General features: G+C 25.4%; 1 protein-coding gene across 1 annotated transcript; it reads left to right on the forward strand.

The window, feature by feature from the left end:
* Window positions 1–25: 25 nt before the first annotated feature.
* On the forward strand, window positions 26–16647 carry LOC107440127 (glycogenin-1). Its single transcript, XM_016052959.4, has 7 exons — window positions 26–583; window positions 1649–1787; window positions 4145–4319; window positions 6604–6766; window positions 8882–9008; window positions 9198–9375; window positions 13848–16647. Exons 1-7 carry the CDS (start codon window positions 574–576, stop codon window positions 14064–14066), a joined length of 1011 nt encoding a protein of 336 aa, XP_015908445.3. The 5' UTR covers window positions 26–573; the 3' UTR covers window positions 14067–16647.
* The last annotated feature ends 866 nt before the right edge of the window (window positions 16648–17513 follow it).

Here is a 17513-nt window from a genome sequence, read left to right on the forward strand (position 1 = left end):
GTCACGGGATGCTACTTTTTTTTTTGTTGCAATTTTTTAAGAGTGTGAGATTGGGAACATACACTCATGAGAATTCAAAATAATTGTCCCTCTTTATTTTATGAATTAGTAATTAAAAGTACTTTTAAATATTAATTTAATTAAAAAATTTTGCAAATTTTTAGTTGCAGGAATGCTAAGTTTGCTTGATCGTAAACTGTTTCAACTTTTCATTCGTTTTTGAAAAACAGTTTGGACAATTTTATATTCGTTTATTTCAGAAATAAAAAAATGGAAAAAACTGAATGATATGAAACTGAACCAACTGATTTTGTTTACGAACGCCTGCGACCTTAAACCACAAGGTGTTGGGCAGGCGAGGGGTTATTGTGGTTGGTCAAAATAAAAAAAGCACAGATAAACAAAAGTCGTGTTTCTTAATTTGACATCGCATTAAAATTGTAAAATATTAAAACGTATTTAAAAAGTAGTTTTATTCAGACATGCAATAAATTAAAATATTTATATTTCCTAATTATATTTATTGCATTTATTCTTGTTATTATTTCTTGTTATACTTGACATTGACTTCAAATGGAAGAAGGTATATTGTATGCTTCTCAATTAATCGAACTTTATCATACAGCTTTTCACTCTTTTATTTAAAGATTGTTCATACATTTCGTTTTTTTTTTTTTTGGTATACATTTAGATTTAAGTTTAAATTTTTCTGAATTGTAAATATTTGTATCCTATATTGTTATATATATATTTTTCTTGTCTATTTATAATGTCAAATATTTATATTAAACACAAGCTCATGTTCGCCTAACGGGCAAATCATTTAAATTACAAAATAAAGTTTGATGTAAAGAATCATTTAAAAGTCTTGTTTATGCAGGCATTTTCTCTGGAAGTTAATTGTTTCTAGGATTCTCAGGGGTCTGTTTAGAAGAAATTTGGGTTCACAAAATATCTTTTCATAAAAACGGACCCTTCACACAATATTTTAACTTAAAAATGAACCCTTCACAAAATGATTTTTCTTTTAATCGGACCCTTCACAAATTTGTTTATCTTCATTATTGTTTTGTTAATTGAATAAACCCTTCCCAGGGCAGAAAACAAGAAAGAGGGATGTAAAGGAATAAAGTTATGTCCTCGGCAGACAATTCTTCCATTATTCGTCCGAAATGAATATTCTGCTTTCAGCAGTATAGGCTAAATACCAGATATTTGTATGTTGCATCTCTAATTTAGAAGCAGCAATTGCTGTTTATTTCTGAAAATTTAATTTTTTTTAAATTATAATTTTAGACTGCTGAGCATAATCTTGTATCTCTTTTCAATTTATAACCATACTATTTGCACAAATTCATAAAAGCAGAACCCTGGTTGAAAGAATGTAAGTAATTTTTTCACAAGAACCGGACCTTTCACCAAATGTCTGGACAAACCCCTGGTTCTGCAACAAGACTTGATTATCAATGTTCTACTAGTGTCATCAAAAATAAACAACTCTCACGAGTCAAATTATTACCAAATTTTTTAGATGATGAATAATTTTATTTTGCTGTATTAAGCATAAAGTAACATTAAATATTCAGAATTGCAGTTTTGAGCATTCTCGCTTTAGGGCATATTTTTATATTTTCTAATTTTAATTTAGGTAACTTTGCTTTCGTGACTCTAGCAACGAATGAAACTTATAGTAAAGGAGCCATAGTTTTAGGAAAGTCTTTGAGACTTGTATCTACAAAACATAGGCTAGTTGTTCTTGTTACAGCTGGAGTGCCAGAAAAATATAGGTATAAATTTTAGCTTTTCATAATAAATAATTATTTTATGAAAAAAAGATAATTCAATTGGAGGTGGAAATGCTTTTTCCCATATAGTTAATATTTTGTAAACTACAGGAAATCAAATTTCGGAATTCATTAATGTCGATACCAAAAATAATAACTAATGACCTGCTTTGGTCTTTAGTTATTATTATTGGTATCCACATTAATGAAATGTGTAAAAAGTTTACTTCATTATATTATAAAAATTTTTTCATGTTGTATCAGGGTTGGCAGGTTTTTGACATGTGACAGTTTTTGACAGTTTAAACCATGGTTTAAACCGTCACGTCAAAAACCTCACTGTCAAAAATGTCGAAAATGTCAAAAACCTATATTCATATGTGAAATTTAATTAATACATAAAATTTATATATTTTTTAAAGGATAGTGTTTCTAAATATGTTCTAGAAAAAATAAATTTAAAATTTTGAAGAAACACTTATATTTTGAATAGTAACCAAAATCTTGTACTTTTGAAAACTCACATCTTTTGTAATATTATGTATTCATTTTCATGTGTTATTGAAAATCTGCAGTGATATTATTAAGAAATTTATTTATAACCAAATTTAGTGTATAGTATAGATTATACTAAAAATTAGACATTTTTAAAGAATAATACTGTTAAATACACAGAGTAGTTAGTGTCGATTTACAGTATATTCAGCCTATTCATTTACTATGCTGAAAATTTAGTTTATCCAAATACTTGTGAATTTCATTTTGCTGAATACGATATAGTTTTGTTGAATATCTAAATATTCAGCTGTTGAATAATTACTTCTTGCTTTCAAGATATGCATTATTTGTATTCTTAATACAAGTGGAGAAAAAAAAATTAAGAGATAAAAATTGTTTTAAAATGATAAGTGATAATAATTATAATAATAATGATAATAATTATAAATAAATATAATAAAAAAATATGAATTATATTTATCATTATTCATAAATATAACTACTTTTAAATTCAAATTAACATATTGGATAATAAAGATACTAGGTATAACATTAAAAAAAAATTTTTATACACTTGTATCTTGTATCAAGTTTGTATTTATACAACATAACTTGTAAGTTCCTTATAAATATTAGTTATATGTTCCTTATATGTCAAAAATGCATAGTAATAAACTTTTAATTTTCTTAAGTATCAAAAAGAAGAAAAAAATTTTAAATATAAATATTTAAAAAATTTTTGTGCAAAATTTTTCTGCACATGCATTTGAATATAAATTTCTGAGATTTTAAATCTGTTATTTTACCTTAATTTTAATTAAAAAATATTTTAAAACCTGCTGATTACCTATAGTATAATTAAACTTTAATATAATGCATGGCAACTGTTGGTAGTTTTGAAGTTTATATATTTTCTTGGCAAACTTCAGTTTTTGACATTTTTGACGGTTTAAACCAGTACACTAGGGAACCGATTATCCGGAATGATCGGGACCATCGCTATTCCGGATAACTGATTTTTCCGGTTTTCTGAATCTCTACAAAAAGCCGTTTTTTTTATTGTTAAACCCAACTAAAAAAAATTTTTTTTTGGGAAATAATCTTAAAAAGAAGAAAAAACGATGGAGTAATACACTAATGATTATTTCCAAAATGATGGTAAGGTAAACATCTTTCAAAAAAGAAAGAAAATTCCTAAAATCTTATGAGGAAAAAAAAATTTTATTTAAAAAACTGCGGGAAAATTTATCGAATTTCGTTCCGGTTTTTTGGTTTTCCGGTTTTCTGATTTCCGGATAACGGGTTCTGTACTGTATTATACCCTTGTCATGTCAAAAACCACTTTTTGACGTCAAAAACCCAACCCTGTGTTGTATATTATATCTTCTATTTACTTATTTTAATTATTTGATGCAATTTTATTAAATAAATTCTCTATTTTTAAGAAAAATCTAAATGAAGTCTTGTTGAATGCTTTGTTATATACTATTGTTATTTTATATCCGTCGGTGAACAACTGACCCAATTTTTGGGTTTAAGACTACTAATGTTCAATTCCGTAGCCTTGTCATTTTGAATCAATCCAGAAGACAAGGAAACTCCTGAATCAGTACCTCCAAAGGTATTAATTTGTTATGGGAACATGGAGGACTTTGCGACTCTACAGATTCAATGTGACTAGTCCCCATTTACTACACGAGGAATCTTCGGCTGGTGGGGATCGAACCCACAAACTCTTGGTCAAAATTTATTCTGTTAATTTTTTTATAATGAAAAATGCTTATATTCTGAATTGTTATTTTATATTTAACATTTCTTTTAAGTTATTACGTTTTTATTTACTTATTATTTTTTTTATCTAGGGATGCATTGAATAAGGTATATGACATGATAATGAATGTAGATGAGCTTGATAGTAAAGATGCTGCAAAACTAATGCTAATGGCTCGTCCAGAGCTTGGTGTTACATTCACTAAATTACATTGTTGGAAATTAACACAGTTTTCAAAATGTGTATTTCTTGATGCTGATACTTTGGTAAAATATTTTTTGAACACTTTTAATTTAATGTATATATGTGTGATAGACATCAGATCAGACAACTTTTTTTGCTTAATTTTATTAAATATTGAGAATATTTCTATAAACTTTTAGTAGTTTGCATGCCTATCAATCAGAAGGAATCTAAACATTTGTTTTAGGTGAAAAACATTTTATTTCATGAAATAAAAAGGTGCTGTGACAGATATGACAAAAAATGTATGTGAATTTTGTTTTACGCAGCTATATTACGAATTGCTTTGAACTGGTGTATAATTAAGATTCATAGACTTTAATATAATCAAACATGAAGTAATGGGATTCTTTTTAGAACATGAAGTAATGGGATTCTTTTCGTAACTGTAGTTCGATTGATACGGACTTATTGAAAGAAACTCATAAATAAAATGTTACAAATTAAAAAAACAAAATATAAACAAATGATCTTAGGCCAGACAACCTTACTTGTTGCTAATCAGAACAAGACTTACTCCTTTTAGGAAGGAGGTAACTCCCTAGAGATGGCAGCGTCATCTTTGAATTAACTCAAATAATTGACAAAAAGATAAATTCTGATATTACAATTCTAAAATTCAAAGGAAATATCTTTTAAAAAATACATCATATAGGCTGCACAATCATACAGGCTTGATCTTAAAGGGTTATGTAATTTTTTTAAATTTTTCAGATGATATAGAGCTACCCGGGGTAATTCACGATCACTCTGTTTCTGGGGTAAAAAACGATCACCTAAGTTAAATTTTTTAAAAAAAATTATTTTTTTTTTAAAATTGAGACATGGACAAGAATGCTTGTACACTTTACTAAAGTATAACTACATTTACTTATGCTTTCTGCATTTTCCATTTCAAAGATGGGTTTCAAAATGTGTACATTTCTGCTAAGATCCTCTCCTTCTCTTAATAATAAATATTTTGAGTTACTTTCTTTTCCTTTGATATAAAAATAGTGTAAGCTTTTCTTTAATTGTTTCACATCTACTGTAAACATTATAATTGATTATAGGAAACTATATCAAGTGTTGCCCCCTACAGATGGGGAAATTATTGATCACTGGGGTTAATTCCTGATCATTTTCATTTCTTTTTATAAATACGTAGTATAAAAAATAGCTAATAAATAGTTAATTGTCTTTTATTAAATAACAGTTCATATTAAGTGGAACAATTATAAAATCCATTTTAACTATAATCACAAAATTTGTTTTTAACTGTATATAAAACAAATGTGTTCTGATATGCACCACCATTTCTAGCTTGTCTTATCTTTCTTCTATCTTAATTTTATGTGTGTACATTGTTAGAATAATTTTTTAAGTTGATAAATTAACCTAATATAAATATGGTGAGAAATTATAAGCCTAAAAAGGATTCTAAGCTTCTAGAAAGCAAAAACAGCAAATTTCTTTTAATGATTGAAAATGAAAATTTCAGTGTGAGAGCTGCTGCCAGAGCTGAAGTGCTAATCTTTATTCCTGCTTTTAAATAAAACGTTTTAATAGCTGCTTAAAAATATCTTTTTGGTTTATTTGTTTGATCTTAATGTCTTATTTGTTAATTACCATTGTATAATTATTTTTTTGAACAGCCCATTTACTATAAAAACTGGTGATCAGTAATTACTCCAGAAATGATCAGGAATTATCCCAGAAATGATCAAGAGAAGGGGTAATTCCTGATCAATAAAAATTTAATATCTTTTAAATTCTAATTAGACTTTCAAACAAAAGAAGGTAGCATAGCACTCATCTCACATAGCCTCAAACTTCCAGTAAATATTAAAATTCTATCTTCAATATTTTTTTCACAAAATAGATGTTTGCATATTTTGATCAGGAATTACCCCAGGTCACCCTATATCCTAATTTATTTACCTATTGTTTAAAAATATTTTTAATCATAGAAATTATATTTTTCTTAATGTTGACATATAACATATTTTCTTAATGTTTATATATACCTTAAATATTTAGCTTAATTAGTCATTTAAAACTTTATTTATTTTTACATTTATTAAAATGTTCTTTGATTTATGCATACTTTTTAGAAGTGCATCATAAAATTATGTGTAAATCAAGTTTTTCTGTTGTTAAAACTATTCTTTTTTTTGTTCCTTAATATTTGTACATATTTTTAATACCACTTGTAGTATTTTATTTTTATATGCATTTGTAATGTTTAGTAGAAATACTTGCATTTTAATTGCGTTGGAAATGTAATTTTTATTTAATAGTTACGGTTATTATTGTTAAACTTTTTAGGTTCTAAAAAATTGTGATGAGCTTTTTGAACGGGAAGAATTATCCGCAGCTCCTGATGTAGGATGGCCTGATTGTTTTAATTCTGGAGTATTTGTGTTTAAGCCCTCTATTGAAACTTTTAATGACCTTATTAACTTTGCAACTAAGGAAGGAAGTTTTGATGGTTTGTCTGATTTTTTTTTTTTTTAAATTTTTAAGGCAGAATATGTTTTCAGTTGTAAATATGGAATAAACATTTTCATAAGTAATATTCTATCTAAAATGATTGATTTTGAAATTTCTTTTTTATTATTATCTGAAAAGCATAAATTAAATGCATATTTTTTTTTAAAAAAAAATTCAAGTTTAAATTTAAATATGGACAGTGATTTTTATAGATTTTTAAATTTGGATATAATTTTAAGCCCAAAATTTTACAATAGCAGAATTATTTTTGAATATATGGGGGAAAATATATATTTACCAGTCATAAATGATTTTTATTTGTCGTGACAATTTTTGCAAATCTTACTTTACCTATTTTGTATGTTGATTTTTTAATATAATTTAATTTTCACAAATTATGTCTAAATTTTCACAAAATAAGTACCTCTCAAAAAAACCTAGACAGACCCCTGAGTTACCTACTACTACTTTATTTCAAGTGTAGTTACTGCAATTGTTTTTTTCTTTACTAAAAAATATTTATATAGTGATAACAAACTACTCTTGTAAGGAAGTCACTACTTAACTACTTTTAGTTGACAAATTTTTCTAAATGATTTAATATATACAGTTTTAACATTTAATAAAAATGAATATTTGAAGAAAAAATTCGTAAAAAATGCTATTTCTTACCTATTTTTTCTTTCAAATTTCACATTTTTATGTTTTTCTTGACAGTGAATATTTATTTCAAGAAAATTGTTAAATATTTGTGATTTTGTTAATGTTTGAAGCTTAGGTTAACTGAAAAAAAATAATAATAAGAGTGCAACGAGGATATTTTCATTGCACTGCTAATGACTTGCATAAGATTAAGTCCAGTGAGTTTTGAAAAATTAGTTGCATTTGAACCTTGATTCTTCATTAAGCGAACTTCAAATCTATTTGCAAGAAAATTGTTATAAATTATTGTTTTATTTTTTTATCTTCCTATTCATAACCCTACTTTTTCTAAGAGTCTATAAATTACCAAAAAAAAATGGGGAATACGGTAGTTTCGCTATTCGCAGTGTATTAGATTCCTCCACTGGTCACTCTGCAAATCCTAGTAAATAAATTTTATGATTGTGTAGTAAAGCAGTAATGATTATACAATGACAGTATCAGTGTATTACAGTACCTGCTAATATTGCCTGTGAAATCTAGTGATGCAAAATGTAAATCCCGAATTTGGATTTTTTTCACGTACTGAAAAGTGAAAAGTTAATATTTAATCTTTTTTTTATTTTATTACGTATTTAACATTTATAATTATTATTTTTGTTTTTATCATTTGTTGCAAATTTTGCACCCTTTTTAAATTTTTCATTGTTATACTTGTATTTTTATAATACTCGCAAAATAGTTACATATTTGTTTTGTTGTGTTCAAAGGTTTAAGACTAAAGTCACTTTTTGTTTACCTTAAAATAATTTCATTTTTATTTAAAGATTAATCTTAAAAGTGGTAATTATGAATAGCAAAACAGCAAGACTGGTACTTTAGATTTTTTTCTTCATTACTTCTGAAAAAAAAATTTCACTTATTGTTTCCTAATGAGCAGCTAGTCTTTAAGTAAAAGCTAAATATATATATATATACATCTTTTTTTCAATAAAAACATTTGAAAAAATGTTTTTATTGAATTTATTTGAAACTGCTATGATTTGTACAATCTTTGAAAAAGGGAATAAGTTTAGACTTTGCTTCTTTGAAAAGCAGTTGTTTAAAGAAATATAAATTTATAAGAATATATATATCACCAAATGAGCCAGAAAACAATTAAAACAAGAAATAAAATGAACTTAATCTGGAAATACAAAACACTTTTAATTTTCTCCCAAGTTTTAATTAATATATCAATAAAATACCGATTACTCTTTTTTTAAATGCATGTTTAACTGAATATCTGTTCTCAAAGAACGGCATGTAAACAAGTTGAAACTAGGCTAGCCGATGTAGTATGGAATTCGGGTTACGCAACTTTAAAATACGCTTTTTTGAGCAATAAAATTTTATAAATTATATTGTATATACTTATTTAAAAATTATATTTGTATTTTATTAAATTTCAAGAAAAAATTATCATTTTTAGGTGGTGATCAAGGACTTTTAAATTCTTATTTTTCTGATTGGAATACAAAAGATATTTCTCGTCATTTGTCATTCATATACAATATGACTACTAGTGCAGTTTATACTTATACACCTGCTCATAAACAGTAAGATTATTTTTCTAAATATTTAAAAATATGCATATCAATTCTTGTGCTATTATTTAGTTCAAAATTGCACTAAATATATTCAAATTAAATATATATATATATTTCTTATGAATTAAAGCTGAGTATTTACAATTTTTCTTTGCTCAAAATTGTGGTTTACTATATATGTTTGCATTTCTGTTGTAGATTTGGACAAGATGTGAAGATAGTTCATTTTTTGGGGTTTCAGAAACCATGGTCTTATGATTATAATGAAACCTTAAATGTTGTTATTGCCCCAAATGTAGACGAATCCTTATATAATTATCTCCTCTACTGGTGGCAAGTTTACAGTGAACAAATTAAAGTAGCTGATAAAGTTGCGGTAAGTAGTCTTGGAATTATATTTCATTCATAATGTTTCCTTTCATTATGTTACTTTCCTTTTAAGTTTCTTCATTTACATCTTGATTTTCACTTTTTGTTTGATGTCTAGATCTTTATTTTTTTGTTTCTTAGCAAGTTAAAGTTTTATTAAAAACGTTTTTGTTAACTTAGTCTCAAATTTTATTTGTATTTAACATTGTATTGACTAGTCTATTTTATGTCGAAGCATATTGTCAAAAGAGTTTTATACTATATGTTTTAAATTCTCACCATTTATTTTTACTAATTAATTATGGATTTCTACATTAATTATAGGGAAGATAATACACAGGCTAAATAGGACTCTTTTTATTTTAATTATAATTTTAATTAGTTCTTCTACACATAGAATAGCTATGCCAGTCATTATTTACTGTATCTTTAAAAAGTACGAATGTACATTTTCCTAAAATTTTTACATTTCCTTTAAAAAAAAAAAAAAAAAAAAAAACAAGATTTTGGACAATAATTTTCTATTGAGTTTCTAACGTTTTATACTGTATATATTTAATTTTAAGAGTAAGTAATTCATATTTCGTTCTGAAAGTTTTAAAATAACCCTTCAAACAATATGTACCCCTTGAACTTATGAGGTAAAAATTAGCATAGGAATAAATGAAGCAGTCTGATTCAACCCTTTCATTTTTCCAAATGCGCTACAAACTGTTATAATTTTTAGGGATATTATTATTTTAACATTTTAATACTATTATCAACTCAGTTGAATAATTAAAAAGTTTAGAAATTTTAACACTTTCTTCCAAAAAACCATGAAGTAAGAAAAATATTAGTGAAATTTCTTTTTAATTAGAATAGTTTCCTATAATTGGTCTGAAAATTACTATTCTGAAAAACTTTAGATGATCTACATCTTTATTTATATCTTTATTCTCTGAAAAATATCATTACCTTACATATCAACTGACTTATTACACCTTTCCAGGTGTAGGATAAATCTGCAAGAAATTTTTATTAAAATTTTTTGTGACAAATCTTAAATTGATGAATGCATTTAAATTGATAATGCATTTAAGACACATTTTGATTAAATAGAGTGTGTAGGTAATGTTTTTAAAAAGTGCTTAGTTTCAATTTTTATTTTTAAAAACCCTTTAAGGGCTTTTAAAAAACAAAAATTTGGTATTTTTAAAAAGTGCTTGATTTTTCTTTTTCCAAAATGAGATTTTTTCTTTACCATGTCGATTTTCACCAGGAATTGTGCAAAAAGTTTGGTTTACGCAATTCGTTCAACAGCAATCCATTTTGGCGTACCGTTGGTCCATTTTACATATTCGATGGAATACTTGCGAGTTCACATGACCGTATACTGAGCTGGATTCAGAGGGAAGAATTCCTGCTCTCTCATATGCAACTCAGCTGCATTTTGCAAGATATTCTCAACTTCAGGCTTCATTTTCTGCCCTCTGAAATCTAACCGAAAAATTTCTCTAATTTTCACTGGTCTTGGGGACCAACTAAACATATCCAATTTTTTTCCCTAATAGCAAAAGAAAATTTTATTTCTTTTGTTTATGTCGTCCTTGGTGAAGAGCCATAGTCTTAATCACTTCTTCAAGGCCTTCTTGTGTATTCTAATTATAGACCAGTATCATTATCTTTGAATTTGACTTGAGGACCATTTTCTAATTCTGTATTTTCTTGTGGGCCCCCAGAGCATTCAAGAATTACAAAGCTTCATCATGTCAAAATTTATTCTCCCTTTTATTCATCTAATTTAATAAAAGTAAGAGTTAATTATTGATTGAGAATTTTTAAACATAAGATTTTTTTACCTGAGGGACCATCCTCAAATAGCATAATTTTTTTGAACACTTTTATTGTATTTTTTAAAAAAATTTTTTACTTATTATTTTTTATTGTCGTATTATTACTTTCGTATTAAACTTAAATCGTATATCGTATTAAACTTTCTGTGCTCTTAATTTGTTTTATGAAAAAGCTCAATAATAGTTAGAGGCAAGATTTTAAAAAAGTAAGCTTTAGAAAAGCTTTAGGAAGCTTAAAGAAGTGAGGGGCTTTTAATATTTCAAGTGTAGTAGAAAATCTTATGTTATTCAGATTTGTCATTCTAAGAAGCTTTATTTCGTCTTTTAATGATTTGATTTAAAAACGTTGAAATAAAAAAATTTATTATCTCAGATTTGCTAAATATTATGAGTGTAGAAACTATATAATAATTTACTTCTGACAAAAATCAATACTTATTGTGTTTACATTTCAAAATTATTTAATTTTTCATCAAAATCATTTCATTAAAGAAAACTGAACAAAGAAGAAAAATTTAATAAAAATTTATTAGGAGCCATTCACTAACTTACATATTTAATAAGAATTTATTAAAGTTTTCTTAGTAGGCTTATTTATATATCTTTATAAATTCACTATGATCAATGATATCAATCTTGTTAATGCTTTGCTGAATATGCTTTTATAAATAACTTTTATTTCGCATTAAAATGTTTTTACATAATTAAAATAATTATTAATTCAAAAAATTGAATGAACCACTCAATATTGAATATATTTTAAATTATGTATAAATTGTTTTTATGGTGGCTAATATAATCAAGAGTACAGTTCTTTGCCAGAAACTAGATATTTTATGATGATCATGTGAAGTCTTTGAAAATTATTTTGCATTTTGTTAGTGTATATATGAAGAACTTTCTACAATAGGAATAAAATTTTTTATTAGTGTGCATATCCTAATTATATTTTTTTAAATCGTTTAGAAATATTTTTTTTTAGTGCCGTCATTTGGGGCTACTTTGTGCAGGATTTCGCAGTTTTTGAACTCTGACTTGTAAAAAAAAACTATGTTAATTCAAACTTTAGTAAAATTTATCGATATTATATTCATAACTGGACTCAGACGAGTGAATTTGATCAATATTGGTATTATTTGTATGTAATATTTACAAATAATAAGTCAAAACATACCTTGCACAAAGTAGACCCCAAGTGGGGCTACTTTGTGCAGCGATAGGAATTCAGTTTAATAATCATGTTTTTAGTAAAATATTTATATAAAATTGTTAAAAAAGTTAATTGTTGACATTTTTAATAACAAAAACATCAAGATGTGTAAAGATATTAGTTTGAAAATAATTTTCAGCGTTGAAAAACCATTTTTTATAAAGAATTTTTTTCTTAAAAAGAATGTTTATTTCAAAACATTTGAGTTTAAACAAAAAGAAACCATATACATTTTTGAACATTGAAATGGATGAAATTTCAAAAATAATAATAATTTCATATTCATTAACATTTATAATATTGATAAATTTGAGCATAACATGCTTGAATGAACATGACAGAACTTGCTCTTCAGTTTCTGTCAAAATCACCTGATGTCCTATAAAATATATTTTTGTGTGTTAAATCGTTTGATTAATTCATTAAAAAAATCTTTGTAGAAGAAAAATAATAGTTTATCAGCATGTTTCACGTGTTTCTTGTGAATTTTATTAGAGATAGTATTTCTGTGGATTTTGTACTTCCGAGAAGCTTCAGCAATCGACATACCACCAGCAACTGCTTGCAAACTTTGTTGCAGCTTTTTTAAAGTGCAATCACGGTAGTTTCTCGTTCCAGGTATTTTTTTTAATAACGTCTGACAATTTTTCTGTCGAAAAAAAAATTTATGAAACTTTGCACAAAGTAACCCCACAGTGCATTTTTTTTTTCATTTTCCGTTTATTTATTATTAATTTTCAAATTTTTTTAATGCTAACATGATATAATTGTTTATTAATATATGAATAAAAAATTTTGCACTTACGACAATTGTTTTATCAATGTCTTTGCATTTCACAGTTAAAGTTTCCACGCACACTTTTCGACTTCCGACTTTCTTGGGAAGTTGTTGACATTGGATAAACAAAACACACTCTGAGATTGTTTTAAAATTCGAAAAAATGTTTGTAGTAATAGAGGAGACTTCTATCTTCAAATTCCACACATTTTTAACTTAAGTAAAACATAATACTGAATAACAGCTCATGAAAAGTGCCAAATTCGAATTTGCACAAAGTAGCCCCACATGACGGTGCTTATTTTTTTGTTGAAAAATTTAGCTACTCACTCTGTTAAACAATAAATCAAATTCTAATTTCAATGAAAATCAGTGTTTTACGTTTAATGGTACAAAATCATTGGAAACCATACATACCTATTCTTGTGAAAAATTATTTTTCATTAATATTTTATAGTTATACCTATAATTGTTCAGTATTAGAGGCCTGTTCAATATCTATAGTTGTTCATCAATAAGGTACCAGTTCTAATTTATGCATTCATTAAATTGCCAATTATTTCCAATTCGTATTATTTGGCAATACTATTTTTCCAAACAGTAATGGTATACAAATCGTTCTTAAAATACAGCTTTTTTTTTCTTCTCTTTCTCAGCAGTGTGATGTGTCAAGTAGTTTGTCAGAATTATCTTTGTCACCTAAAAGTGATCTGCCAAGTTCAAGTCCATCCATGGAAAATGTCGCAGATGGTACTGTTCGAATGTATGAATGGGAGCATGGGCAAATAGATTACATGGGCAAGGACAGTTTTGAGAACATACAAAAGAAATTAGATGATGTCATTAATGGCTCTTCAAAGAAGGACGATTCCTAGATGTTAATTATAGGTATATATATATGTTCTATAAAATCAATTTGATGTAAGAAACAAAGAATGAATTGCTGTTTTTTGTCAATTCAATGTCTAATTTTATAAATCTGCCCATAATTTAAGTAAGGCATATTTATATTTAGATACTTAGAAAAAATTGAAAAAATGTTCTAGTTCTAGAGAAAGAAAATTTCTGTAAAATTAAAATTGAGTGAGGAATGTATGAAATATTTCTTCATATCATTGTCAAATAAGATATATTATAGTGCTTTATTTTTTTAGCATATTGCATAAGGATTTAAATCATTTGTTTTAGATTTCTTTATGAACTATGCCTGGAGTTTTTATCCAAATATTATAAATTAAAAATCATTTTATCTTTATTTAAAATAATGTAATTAGTACCTTCTCTTTGTATCTATTTCATTTGCAGAAAAGTTCTTAATATATATATGTTTATCTTAACTTTCAGTTATTAATATTCTCACTTTCTGTGTTTACATTTTGTTGATCAGTCAGTGTTAGTATATTTTATGTGTTTTACTATCTTTATTTTAGAAACTAAACTTTTTTTTTTCAATTTGAGGATTATATTTATTGATTGTCCCATAGCTCTCTGTATTTTTCTGTTCTGTTTGCTTGCAGAACTTAGTACATTTCTATTTCACTGTTAAAGATTTTTTACTTCTCATTATATATGCATTTAAAATCATTTGGAGGAGTAAAATATCTTTGACTACCAAAACCAAGTATAAAACGTGTACTGGGCTAAAAGTTAATAGGGTGAATAGTTCATAATTAAAAGTACTAAAAGTTTTCACTTTACTTTTTATAAAATCTAGAAAAAAATTAATTTTACATTCAGATTTTTTTTTTTTTTTCCTTTTGCAAAATTTAAACAGATTTGTTATGATTAAATATCTCCATTGTATATTTATGTAGATTAAAATTAATTTGATTTAATAACTAACTCTTTCTCTTATTTTATCTAGTTTTTAGGATTTTTTTTAAAAAAAGCTTCTTTCTTTTCTCTGTAAATTGTTAATAAAAAAAAGTCTGAAAGTTGTATTTTTAATGTTATTCCATTTTGTTTTAATTTTTATATTGTGCTGTAAAATCTTTTGACTTACATTCCTTGCTAAAATGTTTATTTTTTCAGTTGTACTGTGCAATAATTATTTTTTACCCCCTTTCATATTTAGTTTCAAATTTTTTTTAAAAAAAGTAAGAATGCATTTTTTAGTGCTAACTTTTTGATATTTTTATTTTTTTATGAAGTCAGTAAAAGGAGTTTAAATAGGTGATAAAATCAAGATTATAAATTTTCTGAATAAAAAAACAAGGTTTTACGAGTTTTTTAAATGTTTTATTCTGTATTAAATAAACAAAATAATGGTCATTTGAATGTATAAAAAATGTTCTACTCATTGAGTGAGCCATCTTTTACTCTAATAATTATCTAATTTATTTATACCTTATATATAAAAAATAATGTTGTTTTTGTAATAATCTAATAAACATTTTTTTATACACTAATGATTTTTATGCTAAATTCATTTTGCATACTTCACAAATGGTTTTATGACTGATTTACTCTCTTTTTTATTAATTTTTTGTGTTTATATACTATATATATTTTTGAGACTAAGAATTTCTGATTTTATTTACAATTATTTCATGTATGAAGTGTAACACAAAGAGTTTAATCATTGTCTATTCTGTATTTTTAATCAGTATTATTAGTTGTTGACTTTTATATTAAATTTCTATAATTGTAAACTCATACTGTGAGGTGTTAAGTTTATGTTATGGCTCTTATTTGTCTCATTACATGATAATATTAAAAGGTGCTAACCGCAACATGATTTTTATTTGTTCTAATTGTTAGTTTCTGTGTTTATTTGATATTTCTATGGTTATCTTAATTGAAATTGTACATTTTTGTATCACTTGATGCTCAGTTTTATTTTAAACAACTACTTATTTAGTGTTTGCTAAGAGACATTAAATTTTTTGTGTGCATTATTTTTAAATTTTGTTAGCACTAAGCGAAATTTATGCCTGATGTTTAAACTTGTAAAAATAATTATACAAAAAGCATAAAAATCTTAAAGAAATCAAAATCATTTGTTTTATGCAAATTAGTTTATTTCTTCAGGAGTTTTTCAGTTAATATTAGCTTGTTTTATAGTAGTTAGAAAGTTTGCTAATATTATTGATTTTTTTTATTGATATTAGAAACTTTTTGTCATTTGTTATGAGAAGTAGTTTATTAAGTTGCTTAAAACCTAGTATGTTTAGTTCTTTCAAATTTAGTTTTATTTTGTTTAAATACTATTATGCATTTATTGTTATTATTTTTTGTTAAATTATAATTAGTATTTTAATCATTATGTGCCATCTCTGCAGTATAATTTATCAATTTCATTAAATTGTTGTGCCATTAGAAATATAATTGTTTTTGACTAACTTCGATGACATCTTCAGAAAAAAATTAAAATTATTCTGTTGTAGATAGTATTTTGTTGTTTTATCCCAGTGTCATAACTTCATTTTTCTCTAATAATAAATATATTTAAGCTTATTTGTTGTGAAGATTTTTTGCTCATTATCTTGTCTAAATCAAATACTTTTTTCTCCTTTTAAAAATTTTGATACTTAAGATACTTTTCCTTGTTCATATGGCTGGAAATACAATGTTATAGTATTTCTTCATTGGAGTTAGAAGTATTTGTGTTAAAGTTTTAACTGCATAGTGTATACAGTGAAGTTTGAGTAATGCCTTAAGAAACTATGGAAAATGTTTTGGCAACAAAAAATACTAAGATTTAACCATTATCATATAAGTCTCTCTTTGATTTTTAAAAATGAAACTAGTATTTCATTGTATGCATTACAAACAACTGTTAAAAATACTGTGCTACAGATGTAGAAAACAATGTTTGAATTTATTGTGTCCCTTGAGCCTATTAAAGTTTTCAGAAAATTTGAAATTATATATTTTTTAGTATATTCTAGAAATATATATTCTAGTAAACATTTAAAAAAAAATTTGTTGCATAATTAAATTATAAAATAAATTTTTGGGAAAATGTCACAAAAATCTGAGTACAAATAATTAAAAGATATAAATGCTTTAAAAATTCCAGCAGAAACTGTATTAGTAATTTATAAACTGTTAAATTTTTAATTGCATCGGTGAAATGTAAAAAAGATATCTGTAAGTGTGAAAACTTACTTTGAGAAAAAAGCTCATTTGAATAAGAATTTGAAGTGAAATTTTTTATCTATACAGGCGTCAATGTAAAATTCCTACTTATATATTTGTAATGTCCTTAAATATGCATGCTATCGAATATGTATAAAAAAAAAATTTGCAATGATGTATCTCATTAACAATTGCACTATTTGGAGAAATTTGTTTTAAATATTTCAAGGTGTTCTATAATC

Source organism: Parasteatoda tepidariorum, chromosome 3, assembly GCF_982258835.1.
Source record: "Parasteatoda tepidariorum strain Cologne lab strain chromosome 3, Ptep-v5.0, whole genome shotgun sequence".
Classification (NCBI taxonomy): domain Eukaryota; kingdom Metazoa; phylum Arthropoda; class Arachnida; order Araneae; family Theridiidae; genus Parasteatoda; species Parasteatoda tepidariorum.